General features: G+C 32.1%; 2 protein-coding genes across 3 annotated transcripts in view; both read right to left on the bottom strand.

Annotated features, from left to right (window-relative positions):
* Positions 1–7,983: 7,983 nt before the first annotated feature.
* Positions 7,984–8,379, bottom strand: LOC119644827 (probable cyclin-dependent serine/threonine-protein kinase DDB_G0292550). Its single transcript, XM_038044585.1, has one exon. It carries the CDS (start codon positions 8,377–8,379, stop codon positions 7,984–7,986), a length of 396 nt encoding a protein of 131 aa, XP_037900513.1.
* Positions 8,380–8,571: 192 nt separating this feature from the next.
* The window catches only part of LOC119644547 (carbonic anhydrase-related protein 10), a 39,811-nt gene continuing 31,790 nt past the window's right edge, over positions 8,572–16,592 (bottom strand). For both annotated transcript variants that reach the window (XM_038044118.1, XM_038044116.1), the window contains 3 exons: positions 11,538–11,692; positions 10,645–10,776; positions 8,572–8,748 (listed from right to left, as the gene is read on the bottom strand). In XM_038044118.1, coding sequence (XP_037900046.1) covers positions 8,662–8,748; positions 10,645–10,776; positions 11,538–11,692 — 374 coding nt within the window. In that variant the 3' untranslated portion in view covers positions 8,572–8,661. The remainder of the gene's footprint in view (positions 8,749–10,644; positions 10,777–11,537; positions 11,693–16,592) is intronic.

The raw sequence follows: 16,592 nt of genomic DNA, 5'->3' as shown, positions 1-16,592 counted from the left end.
CAATGGTTGGGCTTGAATCGCTGTAAGAGCTGGTTTGAAGTATTATCGTGCAAGTGAGGAAGTGAGGAATCGCCTCGCATCCTAGTTAGCGGTATAATAGCAAATATGATTAATCCAACATGTCCTGTTTCATAAGCTAACATATTATCGTCATCTAATGTGTAAGGAGACAGAAGAATAGGGTGTACTTACTTGAACTTATCATCTAGAAATTTGTTCAGCGATTTAGATGTAAACTGACCAATTTCTAGTAGTAATTCACACCAATGCCTGTAAACACATTTCAACACTATTTTCCCTATCGTTCCCAATAATCGAAATAGAAAACGAAAATGGGCAAACTTCTATATATTTAAAAGCATATGGTAAGTATTTTATTTTATAATTTGAAATCGATGCTTAACTTAATCGGAGTGAAAATGTAGGCAACAGGTTTATCGGACCAAAAATCTCAATTTTAAACTTATAGAGGACGGGTAAAATGGACATAGATCTCGGTTTCGCGGTTCGTTACCCAAATAGTAGTTAAGAAGGTCAAAAATATGGTATGAGAGACGACTATACCGTATCTATATTAAGTAGATATTGATTTTTCTGATTGTGTGATGTTTAAGCCGAAAATAGGTAAATAAATTGATAGAAATTAATTCAAACACTCAATAATATTGAAGTAAAGCGAAGTAAATGTGCTATCCCTGAGGATAGCGAATGCAATGTTTTGTTATATGTTTCGTTCTTCTGTCATGTATGTAAGGTCGCGCTGTTTATTATTCCGTCATGCACTCAACCTGTAATCGAAAATGGGCATTACATTAAGCAGTGAACTTTATTAGTAGTAAACGCTATTAGTGAAACACATATGAACACAATGGGAAGGAAGCCTTTGGGAATAAGCCAAAACCACAATCAAGATGAGAGATTTCCGTAATCAAAGTTCACTGCACTGTGAAATTCGTAGAGCGTAACTGTATATTGTTTACAATCGAACTTTAAATTCAATGCCAATGCGATGTCAATAAGTCTTCAGCTGGTAAGGTCATCAAATGCTGCAGCACAAATATATAACACAATTGCGCTTAAGAACAACATGACTGCCCCGTCGCTTGCCCATTAAATCCAGAATTGAGCTAAACTTCTCAGTAAAACAATTTTAAATATTTTATATATAAATATATACAATACAACATACGCAATAGGCATTTCGCTGCAGAAATTGTAATGAAGTTTGAAACTTTTAGCAAAGAATCAATGAATTTGAAGAAACTTCAAAATTCTCGTTTCTCATATGTATTTTTTTTTTTTTTTTCTTATAACAAATGCACAATGTCGGCCATCGGTGTATATGCAAGTAGCGTGTAGCGTGTTCTTATTAGCATAGCATATATAAATAATAAACAGATACATATACACGCCAGTTTATACATAAATCTTAATATGATTATATGAAATTAATTGCACAATTTGTAGTTTTTAAATACAATAGCAGTAGATTTTGGTAGGCTATCGCAGAAAATACTTCTCTAAGCACATGTGTACATGGAACAATTAAGCTGTTAATAATACATATAGGCTTTGGTTAGATTTAAGTTATCAAGACTTACATTTACAAATAAATTGTTTGTTTATTTGTTTGTTTGTTTGTTTATTTGTTTATTTATTTTCTTATTTGTTTATTTGCTTTAAGTAAACATTATTAGATATAAACTAAGAATGATATATATATATAATCACACTTAAATATATATATATAGGTATGGCTTCAAATATATATATTACAATAATTCTTTTTTAAATTTTTTTCTTTATTTTCTTTATTTTTTTGTAGGACGAATATGTAAGCCTTAGTACATGCATTTGTGTGTGTGCACTCAGGAAACTTACACTTACACTTATTTACGCGTACGCGTACTAAGGCTAAGGTTAATGGAACTTAATCATTAGTAATCGCTTTCGTTTATAACGTTTTATCAATCGGATCTCTTAACTCTTATAATACGGATGTAAAACAATTTATTGTTACGCGGTCCCGAACTTTTTAATTTTATTCAATATTCTTTTACGATAGATTCTGAAAAGCTAGATAAGACGTTTCTGACAACACAATATGCTCAAAACAATTTTCTCAAAAAAGAAAAAGAACAGGAGGAAATTAATTAATTTGCATAGCATTTTTATTCGATATTGCGTAAAAATAACATAAATTCTATATGTTTGGAAATTTAAAACAATTATGTTCAAAATTTAAATCAAAGATCTTTCCGTAGTTACGTGCCAGAGAAAATCATTTGAAAATGAAATGAAATTTGTTCGCGTAGATCGTGCGAAAAAATGAATTTTTCAAGTTTTTCTCGTCAAACGCATATGGACGGACGGTGATAGACCAATCGTGATCATTGGAGTTGTTAACCATAAAGGCATGCATATCGCATCGAATACACATTCACACCGTCCATGTTTTTCTTCAAATTTGAGCCAAAATTGACATTTGGGTTCACAATTATTCGAGAAATCACGTTGAATACATATACAGTTGTATAGCGTATAGATGGATTTCATATCGGGTTGAATGACTTGAAATGAAACGAAACGTAGACGAATATTGTCCTTTTGGTGATTACTGGCTGATTTTGTGGAACGAATTAGATGATTTCGTCTTGGGCAATATGTGGTTTCAACAAAATAGTATAGCATGCCGGGCGGGAGTAAAGTTCAATGGCCACATAATCTCCAAAGATGATGCAACATAACTTTATTGGACTTTTTTCATTGCGATTATTGACTTGCTTCTAATAAATCACAAGCACAAGCACAAGCAATGACTTTATTTTCGAAGATTATCCGTTTTACTGGTGAAATAAAAGCATATTTATATGGAAAAAAGGCTGAAAACTTCGTCAATGGCTCGCCTTTTAGAATACAATTCAAAAAACAAGTCATTTTGATATCATACATAGATCTTACTTGATCACCTTGTACTCAAAATATGTTATCAAGGATTTCTGAAAGCATATTTTTGTTTTTGTACGTCGTTGTTGCTATCCCCGCCGCTGTAAAAATTCCTCGCTTCATTTGAATGAATCAAATATTTTTCTTAGTCAAATATCGTCAAATTTTCTTTTCTAACCGATCACTAATTATTGGGTGTACATAGATTTATATTGTGAGAACGTTTCCAACACTTCGAATGAACCTTCAGAAGCCCTATTAATTATATGCATATATACTCGATGAATAATTCCGAATCGAATCAGCCATGTCCATGTGTATAACGGTTCACTCATTTGTCTGTCTGTCCATCTGTATAAGGTATATCCGTCTGTCCATCTACCTGTCTGTCTGTCTGTCTGTCTATCCATACATATATCCATTTGTCCGCCTGTCTAATTGTACATCTGTATCTGTGTGCCTGTGTGGTATCTATGTTGAGCACAAAAGTGTAGATAAAGGCATGAACGTTAGCGAAAACATTGAAAGTGATTGCAAGCAGGTTGATAGTAAAAGCGGGCGAATTAGATCAAAGGACTTGCCTATACTGCAACGGCAACTGAGAATACCTGGATTCATTAAAATTGAGAACATTTTCGGCCAGTACTCATATGGCTTTTAGATTTTCCAATGCCAAAATGTTGCAAATTCGATTTTTTCAACAAAAAACGACGACAATCATAAATATGAATATGAATCTAAACATTTATTAATTATGTTGATTAAAAACGTAAAGGCTTTTTGAAGAGCAACGCATAAAATACGTACAAGTATTGAAAGTTTCTGGAAATGGCTAACACATACGGAATCTCTGATATTTGTAACATTGTAATGCTGTGGATTTGTTAAAAAAAATTTTATACCAGAAAAAACTGAACAAAAAGTTTATATCTTGTTAAAGTTTTCTTTTTTGTTTTTGTTTTTTTTTTTTTTTAATTTTATGCAAGGAGTAGAATGAAAGGCATCACAAATTATATAAAGGCGTAGGAAAAAGTTCTAAAGTTAAGCAACTTTAATTGTTCAAAAATCGCACCGCATTAATTCTTCTTCAAGTGTCGTTAAAACACATGCAGTTTAACACATTTTTCGTACTATAAATGGAAGACTATTTTTCGAAATTTCAAAGTATTATGTTTACAACGATAATATACTGGGGCAAATGAGAGAATGAAATCCAGGTATCTTTCGTTTTACAGGATACTTGATACAATAGGACGTTCGATCTTGCAAGTTTTTTCTATTGGAAATTTTCCAAAAAAAAAAAAAAAAGCGAAAACTAAAAGAAAACACCCATCAAAAAAATCATTTTTAACTACTTATGCACTTATTTTCGTTTAATTTTAACTCATTATTTTCGCAATACTTAGGACGTATTCGTCGAAAAAAGTAATTTGTGTTTTTTTTTTTTTTTTTTTTATTTCTATAGAACAAGACTTTTTTTGCAACACATATTCATTATCATGTTTATCTTTACCGTAATAAAATTTTTATTTTCATGTTTATACCCTACACCATTTGTGTTGCAGGATATATTAAGTTTCCCCGTACGTATGCAATGCTCACAACGGTTTAAGATAGACTCACCTTTCATTAAATCGATCGATTCAGAATCATTTTCTGAATCAAGTTCTATTTAAGCTGCAGGCAGCAAATAATATTTGACATATTTTCATGAAATTTTGTACACTGATGTGTTTTCACCCAAGAACGAATGCCGTTGAAAATGATTCGAATTCATCCAGTTTTTCAATCAATCCCCATATAATGGCTTATTTTAAAAAATGGTTATAGGGGAACTAATTGCAATTTTCAAAATTTCTCGACAAAACTCGATAAATAATAGTATTTTGACATTCTGCATTGGTATGAAAAATTTGATTTGGCTGGAGTAATTTTTTAAAATCTTTCTTATGTAACCGCTCTTATGAAAACTGAATCTTTATGTGGCAAGAAGATGTAATTTTCAAAATTTCACGGTAAATATTGGTTCATAATAGTAATCTGGTCGATTTTGCATCACATAGATCTATTTAAGAATTTTCAGGAAATGGAAATCCTTAGGTCAAGAAGGCCTAATTAATAATTGATGTTTTATGATGAAACTTGGTTCATGATAATAAATTGCCATGAAAATGAAGTGGACCAAACTTGAACCATATGCGTCTATTTCTTGGTATTTAGGGATAAAAAGCAAGCCCTTCTATAGAGAGAAAATATCATTTCTAATTTTCTATGACGGAAACTGAAAAATAATAAAATTTTAAATAGGGGTCATGTCGCATGATGTTTTGGCCATCCTCATCCATTACGCGGACTTGCATGAAAAGTTTAGATAAGAGGAGATAAGAGATTTTTTTTCTTCTCTTCTATAAGTCATAAGACATTTTAATGTGGCGTGATAATGTTGCAGTGTTAACGATGTGCAAGCACATGTCACAATCCAACGGAAAAAGACAAATTGAATTGTAGAAAATGGAATTTAGAAAAACTCGTGATACTTTTTAAAAAATGATTGCTTGTTCGAATTGACTCATTGTCGTCGATCTATTATATCGCTGCGCGCGTCATTCCCAAATGGCTTGCTATTCCAACGAAATTGGCTCAGCACATCCATGTCTATGGGTAATAATACGCCCCCGTAAGCTATCAAAACATTATATGCCGTCAATGTTACGCTGTTAAGAAAAACTTGAAATGTTTTCAAATCAAGAGTTTTCAAATGGGTTGAAATTGTTTGGAATCCCTCTGTGCGTATTTACCAGCAAATAACTTTCAATATTTCGTGGTACTATTTGGGTGCGTAGTGCGTATTATATATCTTCGAAATTTACCAACACAAACAATAATATATGATAATTGAGAGTAAAAAAATATTTGCAATATCTGAAAGGGACGATAAAATCAGTTCCCATCGTGAAAGAGTTTGGTTTGGAGGACTTGAAATACTCGTCTTTACTTTATTAACATTCATTTTACTCGAGGCAGAACAATGTCGTTAATCATTATTTCAATTACCTGAGAGAGATTAGGAAATGTTGCGGTTCAGGAATATCTTCCAAGCTGACAGAGACTACAGTTATAGTGTTAAAGACCAAATTGAATGCGATAAAATTTAACTGTCACTAAGTCAAGACTACTATCAAGAAGATTCGTGTGATTTTACATTGCAAGCAAGGCGACGCTTCCATCACTAATTGCACACAATATTCTTCTTTCTTCGATGAATGATTTTTTTGAATAACCAATCCCTCTACGTTTACGGCAGCATCAGAAAATTTCACGTTTCCTCGAAAGTTATAGCTGATGAGTAGTTTTGTATTTACATTTATTTATCGCAAACTTAAGAAAATCCTATGATTAGTCATAGATAGATTTGTTCAAATAATATTTGTTTATTTATTTTTTTAATTGCTTTTGTGTTTAAACAAAGAAAATTGCCATACAAAAAATGATGAGAACTAACCGAGCAAGTATTCTTAATATTTCTCATATGTAATGTATACGCCATGTTATTCAGCTAGTTATGTAGATAGAATTGATTGAAATTGAATTGAAACGAAATGTTGAGTGAATGGTGAACGAAAGCATTGCTTTCGTTGCATCATAAAGTGAAATTTTGGATATAGATAACTTGGACCTTGATGCTTGCACAGTATAAGTTTGAATTGTACATATAAGGTCTCTGCATGCCGAAGTGTAAAGACTTGAATGGCAACATGCATCATTACAGCAGCTCGAGTCAAGGAAATAATGAAGTTGACTTGGGGTGAAAACGCAGTTAGAAATTGATTTGAACGTTTGTGTGATAAAAATTCTAGTCGTGAGGACGATAAATGTTCTGCAGCTTCTCCGAAGGATATTGAAGAAACAAAGATATTCAAATAAACTCAAAAAAAGTCATCCTTTACAACTAGAAATAAGTTAAAGAACAATTTCAGCGTACAGTAGGCAACGAAGGTAAATGAAAGCTAATGCAAAAAAGCAAAAATTGCTTACACTGGACTGAATTCTGCCGGACAATCGGAAACGAAGAAAAATATGGGTTTACCCAGGCAAAAGTCTCCGTATGGCTTGCAAGGCCAAGAACTCATGAGCAGATGCTAGAAATGCGTCATATTCGCATTCATCTCTTTACATTTGCACATTGAACAGTAACTTGTATTCAAATGAAAATAACACTGTACAAACACCATAGCCTAAATTAGTTGTACTTCAAATTTCAAGCAAATTGAATGGGTCAGGTACGCTTTAAGAAGCAACCAACTTGAATGGAGAGAACTTATTTCTACACAAAACATATTACTTTTAAGAATGGACCGATTTCGTCTGAATTTGTTATTTATTTATGTAATAATAAATTAATAAATAGAAAAATAAATTTATTTTACTTTATTAAGCATGTGCTTTTTATTCGATTTTGTTAAATATTTTCTATAAAGTTTTTGATGATTACTTATATATATATATATATATATATATATATTTGTGTATATTTATATACCGCTACTATATATATATATATAGATAGTTATATGTATACAGTATATACATACAATTATATATATATATATATATTTATATACTATATATAGTCATATATAGTCATGTGTATATATATGCATACATATATATTATTTATTTATTTATTTATTTATTTATTTATTTATTTTTATATGTCAAGTGTGTATGCATGTATGTATATAATTATATGTATCACTATTTTGTTTTTATTTTTATATTTATTTTTATTTATTAAAGATTATTTTCTATAATTATTGTCCACCCATCCAGTTTTATGTTTTATATTTGGTTTGTTGTCATAATTAATCTGATATAATTTATTTATGTTCTCATAAATTAATTTTGAATTATAATTTTAAATAATATGAAAACGAATTCGATTCAAATAAAAGCAAAAAAAAAAAAAAAAAAAAAAAAAAGGAACCAGCAAAACACACCACAAAATGAATAATAGTTTTTTCCCTTTTGTTATTGTTGTCAATATTTAAATAAAAGACCTGAGTCAATGGTAGAAAAATCATTTAAATTATTATGATATTTATGAATATTATCATTGTAATCATTATTTTCAGTGCCATCATCATCATCATCATCAACATCATCATCATCGTTATTCTTACGTACCTTTTTGTTGTTAGTATGGTGTTTATGCTTAACTACTACATCACCGCGATTATTATGATTTTTTTTACTATTATTATTATCAACATTAACATGGTTTGCCTGTACAAGTGCGTAATATATGGGAAAATTAAATTTAAATTGTCCATCCTGCCAGCTATTCAGCCCCGATGATGATTGAGTTGTTAATAATGCAGCTGTTGCTGCAGCCGTTACTGTCGTTGCCTCGAATCGTGAAAATAATGATGACATGCCCACTGTTGTTGTTGTTGTTGTTGCTGTTGTTCTTGCTGCTGCTGCTGTTGTTGTTGTTGTTGTTGTTTTTCCTGTTAGCAATGGAGCTAATACGAGGCTACCGTTACCCGAACCTATATCGTTATTGTTATTATCTTCTTCGCCTTCTTCTTCTTCTTCTTCTGTTTCTTCCTCATCGTCCTCTTCATCCTGATCATCGGTAACGGATAAGGTAGACATTTTTGCTTTTCTACCGTTGTAATTGTTTTTAGTTGAATGATTGTTTTCATACAAAAAAGGTCAACGAATCAGTAAACCCGTGTCTGGTGACCAACGATTCGCACGATAGTACATATCTTTATACATGGTGGGACAAACATTTTGATTCTACAAAGAAAAAACGAAAAGTCAAATATAAGCACATATAAGCACATATAACATACGTTCAGATACCATCAGTAAAGCAATCAAGGAGATAAGGGGGTAAAAAATAACGAAAAAAAAAAAAAAAACATTCACTATCGTTTTAACAACAGGTTATCGTCACAATGAATGAAAACCAATTTGTAATAAAATGAATGAAAATATGAAAGCAATACGAAGTTCAAGTTGAGAATATTTATTATACGGTAGGAAAAGCCAAGTTGAACCATTTGGTTGCTTATATTTTATATTGATATTTTGCATATTATGCAAACAAGTCCTGGGAATCACCTGTTGTATTAAAATCCGCATATTAATGGATCAGATATAATTGCTTAAATTTGATCGAATTTTAAGCTATCATAATATCATAATGACTTTTCCATCCTTTTTGTTGCATTGGGGAATTTGTTTATATATATTAAACACTACAACTACGGAGTACATCATTTTGATCCTATTTAACTTCCGATCCTTCATCAAATGTTTCAAAATTTTTGGATAATTTTTACTTAGATGAACGGGCCTTCAAATATCTATCAACAACTTTTTCTCTAATTCGTCTACTTTCCAAGATACCGATGATATGTACGTTTTTGCTACCAAAAGGTATCGTTTTGATTCACTTTTCTTTTAAAGTCATCACAGCCGCTAAAATGGATATAAAAAACTGGAGTTTGGCAAAAATGCACTTTAATCGAATAAAAAACCGACGATTAAAAACCGTTGTTATAATCGGTCTACTTGCACGTTCACGATAAGTTGTAAATAGAGACAACTTCGAAAAACACTGACATTGGTTTCATATCATCATCTACAACATTTGATCGCTTGAAGATATTACGGATATGTGTATGCATTAAAAAAAGGCGTGAGCATTAAAGTAAATCGGAAGTAAGTTGGAAATAAATTAGAATTAAAATTTTATAATAATTTTTTGGCTTTTTCTGAAATTCTCTCAGTTTATAATATAATGTGGGCGAGCACATGGGGAAGTTAAAAACCGTTTTTGAATTTTCGATTTCCAACCAGCCAAGGAGAACGATTGCTTGTTTCAAATTCAAATCCTTGTTTCCCGTTTTGTTGCCTTGGCGACTTCACAAAATCAGGGGAACGAGATGATACTTTTCGATCGAAATAGTGCTAGGCATAACGGCGATTGTATTAGGGTTAAAAATATCATTGCAGTGCAAGCCTTGAAAAGGCTAAAAAGTCCCTTACTTATGATATTATGCCGCGTCACCACAAGCTTACGGCAAAAACTAGAAGACATTAAGGATGATCGCTGAGATCTGGCAGTTGCAATGTGGCCTCTAATGAGGAAAATGTGGAAAAATTAATGAAATTGATGTTTATACTCTTACATCACTTGAATATATTAAGTTTGTGCCGAAGTATAGAAGCCTAGAAGGACTTGAACTAGAGTCACGCTGTACTATACCGATCAATTTATAATCATTTCATAAATCCATCTAAGCTTGCCTGCCCATCTGGCCATCTGTATGCCTATCCGCTTGATTTTCATGCGTTAAGTCTGCAATTCTACAATTTTTCACATAACTTGATGAAATTTCTTACGCTAAATTGCTTTGGTCCAATTACAAACATTATTGAAAATGTTTCGGATCCGACCAATGTTTCAACAACTTCACATTTAACATCTTCTTTGAAAAATCGTTATTTGAACGAAGTGGTGTAAGGTAAGTTAAGGCCATATATCATTATAATGTTTTCACTTGTTGTAAACTAGAAGGATCACTATTACAAAAAAGTACAGTAATGCAGGTGCAATGAAAAAAAATTACAAAAAAAAAAAAAATAAAAATAAATAAAAAGAAGTTAATTATCATTCATACTAACCTTGTTTCTCTTAAAATCTATATTAGTTCTAACAGTTCTATGGTGAAGGTTTTGCACTGGCCGCGCATTATTACCTAAAGGAGCTTTTGGGGTGGTTTCTGAACCCTGCATAAGCCGTCTCAGTTGGTACAACTAATAACAAGAGATGAAGGAAAAAATTAAATATTATTAAATATGTATATATATATATGTGTAGATAAGAAAATAATTCTCAATTTGATTAATGCAAAATCTATTTACATTTAATTTACATTTGTGCCGTATGTACGAGTGATAGAACATCTGGATTTTATAAATAATTGCATTATATAAATTTTTTAAAATTTTTAATATATAATTAAAGTTAATATTAGCGCTTTGAACGTAAACATATTAAAATGGTCTTAATCACTAAGCAGATTAAATAACTGAATGAAATTTTCCGGCCCTTAATGTAATTTTGGTTGGCAAAAAAGTATTTTTAAATCCTTGTAAATAGATAAAAAAAAAATGCAGTTTTTTGAGTGACTTTTAACCGTTTTGATAGCCTTTTTGGTTTTTCCATAATGTATGTAATCCTCAAAAAGATGCTTCAGATATCCTTTAAAATGCATATATTCATGATCAGGTTGAAATTCTGTTTTGATTAAGTCATGTCTGTCCGTTCATGATGTATGTCCGGTATATTAATGTTTTCTCTAATAATACCAGCGATATGGTAATCAAATAAAAGAATGCAAAAGCATAGTCGTTGGTAGGCCAGATACGGTCCCCGCCGAATATATATTTTGTACTTGTCTTCTTTCTTTTTTTTTTTTTAACTTGTGGGCTCTTGCAAAAGCACCTTTTAGGCTATTAGAAGTAAAAGAATAAAAAAAAAAAAAAAACAAGATATTTATTATATAGTTAAGTACCTCTTGCTTAGTTATATAAATCGGCTTATTAATTATGATCCATACAGTGCTCTCCCAGCAGCCTGGATGCGTTGTGGATCCTTCATATGTTATATAATGGTCTGTATTTGGCAGTAGGGCGCGTACTGATAAATGTCGTATTGGTGTAGAAAATCCTTTTAAAAGACAAATATTTTTATCTTTATTGATACCTTTTGTCATTTTATTTTACTTATAATTTTAAAAAACCGAGGCGATGAGAAAATATATTTATTTCACTATGAAAATTCAATTTATACATAAATAATAAATAATAATTATATTCAGAATTAAATGTCATTAGATTTCTACACCAATTATATTGTAAAACAAGTAAAAACACTATAGTGGGACACGGCCCACATTCCATTGATTAACACAATTATTCACATAAAATAAAGGTTTATATGGGAAGTGGTTGACAATGCGGTCAGGTCCGAATCATTTGCAATAGCATTTGTCCTTGGGCGACAATATATCGGTTTTCCAATTGCAGAAATATATCTTAAACACTGCGATCTGTAAATTGAAAATTAGAAAACTCTTAGAGTTCCAAAGATTGTTTCATTACACATTTCTTTTAAATATGTATTGGGGAGTGCAAGGAGAAGCAACAAACAAGAAACAAATGACAACAAATATTCTCGAGTTTAGATTTTTAAATTACGTTGACGTGACAATGAAAGCGATCCAAGTCTTTAAGCACTTTATAGTCCATCTAGCTTGTTGTTTATAAATTAAAAAGCCCGAGCTAGTGATAGAATACAATTATCGTATTCTCAATATTTTCAGAAGTTTCAGAAACTTTCCTTAATCCATTAAATTTCAAAAATAAATCCTTTCGTTCGTTACTATTACCGAACGGAAAGATTTGAAAAGCACACTTGACTTAAATTACCAGAGTTAGTTGCCATAAATAGCGCAGAATTTACAGTAAGTACTTTGTACCATGTGCTTGTCCATGTACATGGGCTTCAGTAGAAGTACAATTAAAAGTTATAGCTCATGTTTAAGACGAAGATAACATAAAAAGCAAATATTTAAATATTTCGATCCAATTCATCGAAGACGTATTATTGTCTAGAATGATTTTATCCCAAATATAACTTTATTTAAGATATATTTATTATTACAAAGGTCAGTAATCGAAAGATACATAATCATTAGCTATGGTCGTTTTCCTTTTATCGGGTCACTTATTATTAAGGTATGCAAATATGTCTCTTTATGCTTTGGCCAACGAAGCACAGACGATTTAATGACAACAACATAATTGGATCATCATTTTCAATTCGGTTTTAGGAGATGAAGCTCGAGATTATGGTGCTAAAGATGAATTTAAACGAGTCATTGTTGAAAGCACAACAACTATTTTAAGCCACAACTATATGTAATTCTCGTTCACTCGCCTCATATCACAAATAAAGGATTTACCTGCAAGGCAAGTCGTCATCAGGTATACTGTTTAACTGTTTGTGGCATCGGAAAATAATAGGCTTGCCGCCGAAATAGTAGCGCACATTCGAGGCGACGTGTTTTTTTAAGCGCCTCGTTACTTGCAACCGAGCAATTGGAGTTTCCGTGGTACAGAAAATATATGCAAAGTGTACTATATTCAGATACCGTGAGGCAACGCGCACACAACTCAAAAAAGGTATAATGTACGTTAAACTAATTGGAAAAAGGGAAATTTTGGATTTTTCATTCTGCCTCTTCCGTTTTCGTGTGCGTTCACCCCTTTTGCCAAAGAGGAGGAGCTGCTCAACATTGCGTATGTAACAAAAGGGGAAGAGAGTGGATGCCGCATTCATTTCGATCAAACATATCGCTGCGCTTGCGATAAGAAAACCCAAAGGCTATTGCAACGTTAGATGGAAAAGGTGTAGTATAGTTAAGGGCCTCTTTTTCAATTTCAAAGTGTGCCATGGCGTTGATGACGTCTTTTTTAATCCGTTGCATTGCTTCTCCAGTTTATCAACCGATGGGGAAATTGATGATTCCCCTAATCACGCTGCACAATAACGCAGCAAAGGCACAAGAATTGTACGAAGTTAGAGTCATCCAAGCGGCTGGAACATTTAAAGGGGTAGAAAGAAGACAGGATAGGGAACCAGGTTACCAATACGAAAAATAGCAAAATTGCGTCTGAAGGACAAACAACCACGAAAGCTGCAAACATAAATGAAAATCGAAATTGCTTAGGACCGAAGCAACCTTACTTGAAACGGATATATTTGGGTTTTCATAGCAGGGGATGTAGGCGGTCGAGAGAAATTACGATTTAGATCACCTGGATGAAAATAACTTTACAGCACAAAAAACAAAAAAAACAAAAAATTATGATATGATGTTTGCATTGAAAAAATCAGGCAAAGCAAACCAAATCAACTATTAGAGAAAGGAAATTGGCGAAAGCGAAATATGAAGCGTAATAAAATTTTTGAATTGTATTCGTAATATTGCGTATGAATACATTTTTATATGCGGACAATTAAAATCTCTTATTACTACAGACGAAAATTTATCAGCAACTAGGTAAGAACATACTTTAAAGTACCACATTGAAGCTAACGTGACTTGAATGCATATGCATGCGCACGTCTATGCTTTGAAAAGAATCCACTAAATATATACATTACCCACATAAAGAACATTCAAGCAAAGAAAAAAAAATAAAAAAACGATTAATATATATATATATATATATATATTACTGTATATATATATATCGGAATAGATGCGATAGATTGCTTTCCAATTCTTTCCACGAAAGACAACAAGCTCTTGGTACTTTTTGCCGCGACGCAGTACCTGGTTGTGCACGTATTCCTCGACTGCTTGCGTAGCCGATTGGTTTGGTTGCATGGATTGAAACGGTAAATTTTAAATGCTTCCTCTCCGAACCTGACTGCGTCCTTGCAAGTCTGACGTTAGTCATTTTTTTGGGTTTAGTCGAACGAGGTATAAGTTCGCATTCCATGTTTGATGATGTTTTGTATTATTTCTGCGGCGGCATTAACATGATAATCTGGGAAGCATAGCTGCCAATTAAAATGCTTGAAAAAGATATTGGGCAATGCCCAATCTGCCTAATTGTTTATATAGAATATAAAATTTGTTCGCCACCGTCGAAACGTGAGAAAGCTGAGCATCTGAAAAGGATGCAGAAATGGTACAGTGGTCCTAGTTACCGAGATTAGTACGAGGAACGAGAGAGGTTTAGTGTTGTAACCCATCAACTCCCATTCTCAAATGAAAATGTATGTTTCTGCGCGCGGTTAATCTTTTATTAAACACCAAATGTAAATGAAAGATTTTTGTATAAAAAAAAAGAAGAAGAAAACTCAATATTATTTAATTTTTATAGTACTTGGACACTCAGCGCGGAACGTTCAATGTACATCACTTTACCAAATTTTCGTTAATTTTATGATATTTTGCAAATAATGCACACACACACACACACACACACACTCATGCACGCATTTACTTTTTTTTTTCTTAAAAAACAGCTTAAATTCACATCGAAATATCCTGAAACACATTGATGATATTTGATACTGTTAATGAAACAAATAAATGGCATAACTATACATATAAATATATATAAATAAATGCTGACAAAAAAGAAAGAAAAAAAAACCAAGGCCAACTTAACTATTAAAACAATTTAAACTATTTCTCTTGGCAAGTTGGAAGGCAATAATAAAGAAGAAAATACGGAAAGAACGCAAGAGCAAATTAAATGAAAAACAAAATGAAACGAATATTAAATTCCTTTAGCAACATTAGCAAAACGTCATTTACTGGTTATAGTATTTCATAAGGAGACACATACTAGGGATCAATGCTTCAACTCATTCCACTCAATGAGCATTGCTGATGTAATTTTCGTAAATTACGGCTTAAAAATGCAAACATTTGAGTACAAATCCTGAAATATTTTAAATATTTTTCTCAGACTTTTAACGAATGCAATGCACTTCCGTGCTGCTCTTCTCTTTTTTTTTTTATTGCTAAAGGCAACATCGAATGACTTATTGTCTTTTTAGTTGATTTGCAAAAAAAAAAAAAAAACAAAGTCATCAATCTAAATTGCTTTAGAAGGTATCTATCGAAAATTAACGAACAGCTCTATGACTCTAACAAATTTTAATTTATCGAAAATATGGCTTATTGATCGATTGAAGCTTGAGTTGAAATTTCAAAAATTGGCAAGAAGAAGCTTTGTATGTCGCGTGAATAGACAACTCCTCAAGCTTGGTCAGATGATTGATTGATTTCGCTCTCTGCTGTCAAAACTAGGACTCGATGTGATCGATAAGAACGGCTTCATCTTCATCTATTACTGTCTTTGTTAGTTGAGTTAAACTTAAAAGACTTTGTTGGGGAAATTTTAATGCGTCCATACTATAGTCACCCTGTTCGACTATCATTTGTTCCATTATTTGCATAATTCTGTCAATGGTGTAAAGCTTTAGTCAGCGAAATAAAAAAAGTCTCTCGATTAGAAGGGTATATATTTGATTTAATATTTATCCTTCGAGTTTTTTCCCTGATTTATTAAACACCGTATGTAGGTTAGAAAATGTTTTTTTGGCTCAAATTCGTCGAAGCTGAGTTTTCAATTATTTGATGCCACGAGGGAAAAATTCGAAAAAAAAAAATTGAGTTTCTCAATAGTACAATCAATTATACTTCTACATGTAGTTCTTTATCCTTTCAAATCTGAAAGCCTTCGTACTTCTACGCTTATCTCTTCTTCAAAAAATATTAAGTTAATGGATTTTCTTTTATCCTTGTTTTCCTCCTGCAAAAAAAAATATTTAATATTTTTACACCCATCACCGGAGGATAAGGGCTATCTTCATTTTATCAAAACGTAAAATGTCCGTCTGCCCCCCTATCTGTCTGTCCAAGTGGGTGGTGAAGATATCGGCTATAAATTTGCAAAAGAATTTGGAAATGTGCGTCTGTCCGTCTGTCCGTCTGCTCCCCTATCTGTCTGTCCAAGTGGGTAGTGAAGATATCGGCTAT

Source organism: Glossina fuscipes, unplaced genomic scaffold (genome assembly GCF_014805625.2).
Source record: "Glossina fuscipes isolate IAEA_lab_2018 unplaced genomic scaffold, Yale_Gfus_2 0, whole genome shotgun sequence".
NCBI lineage: Eukaryota > Metazoa > Arthropoda > Insecta > Diptera > Glossinidae > Glossina > Glossina fuscipes.
This window is presented reverse-complemented; position numbering and strand designations above follow the sequence as displayed.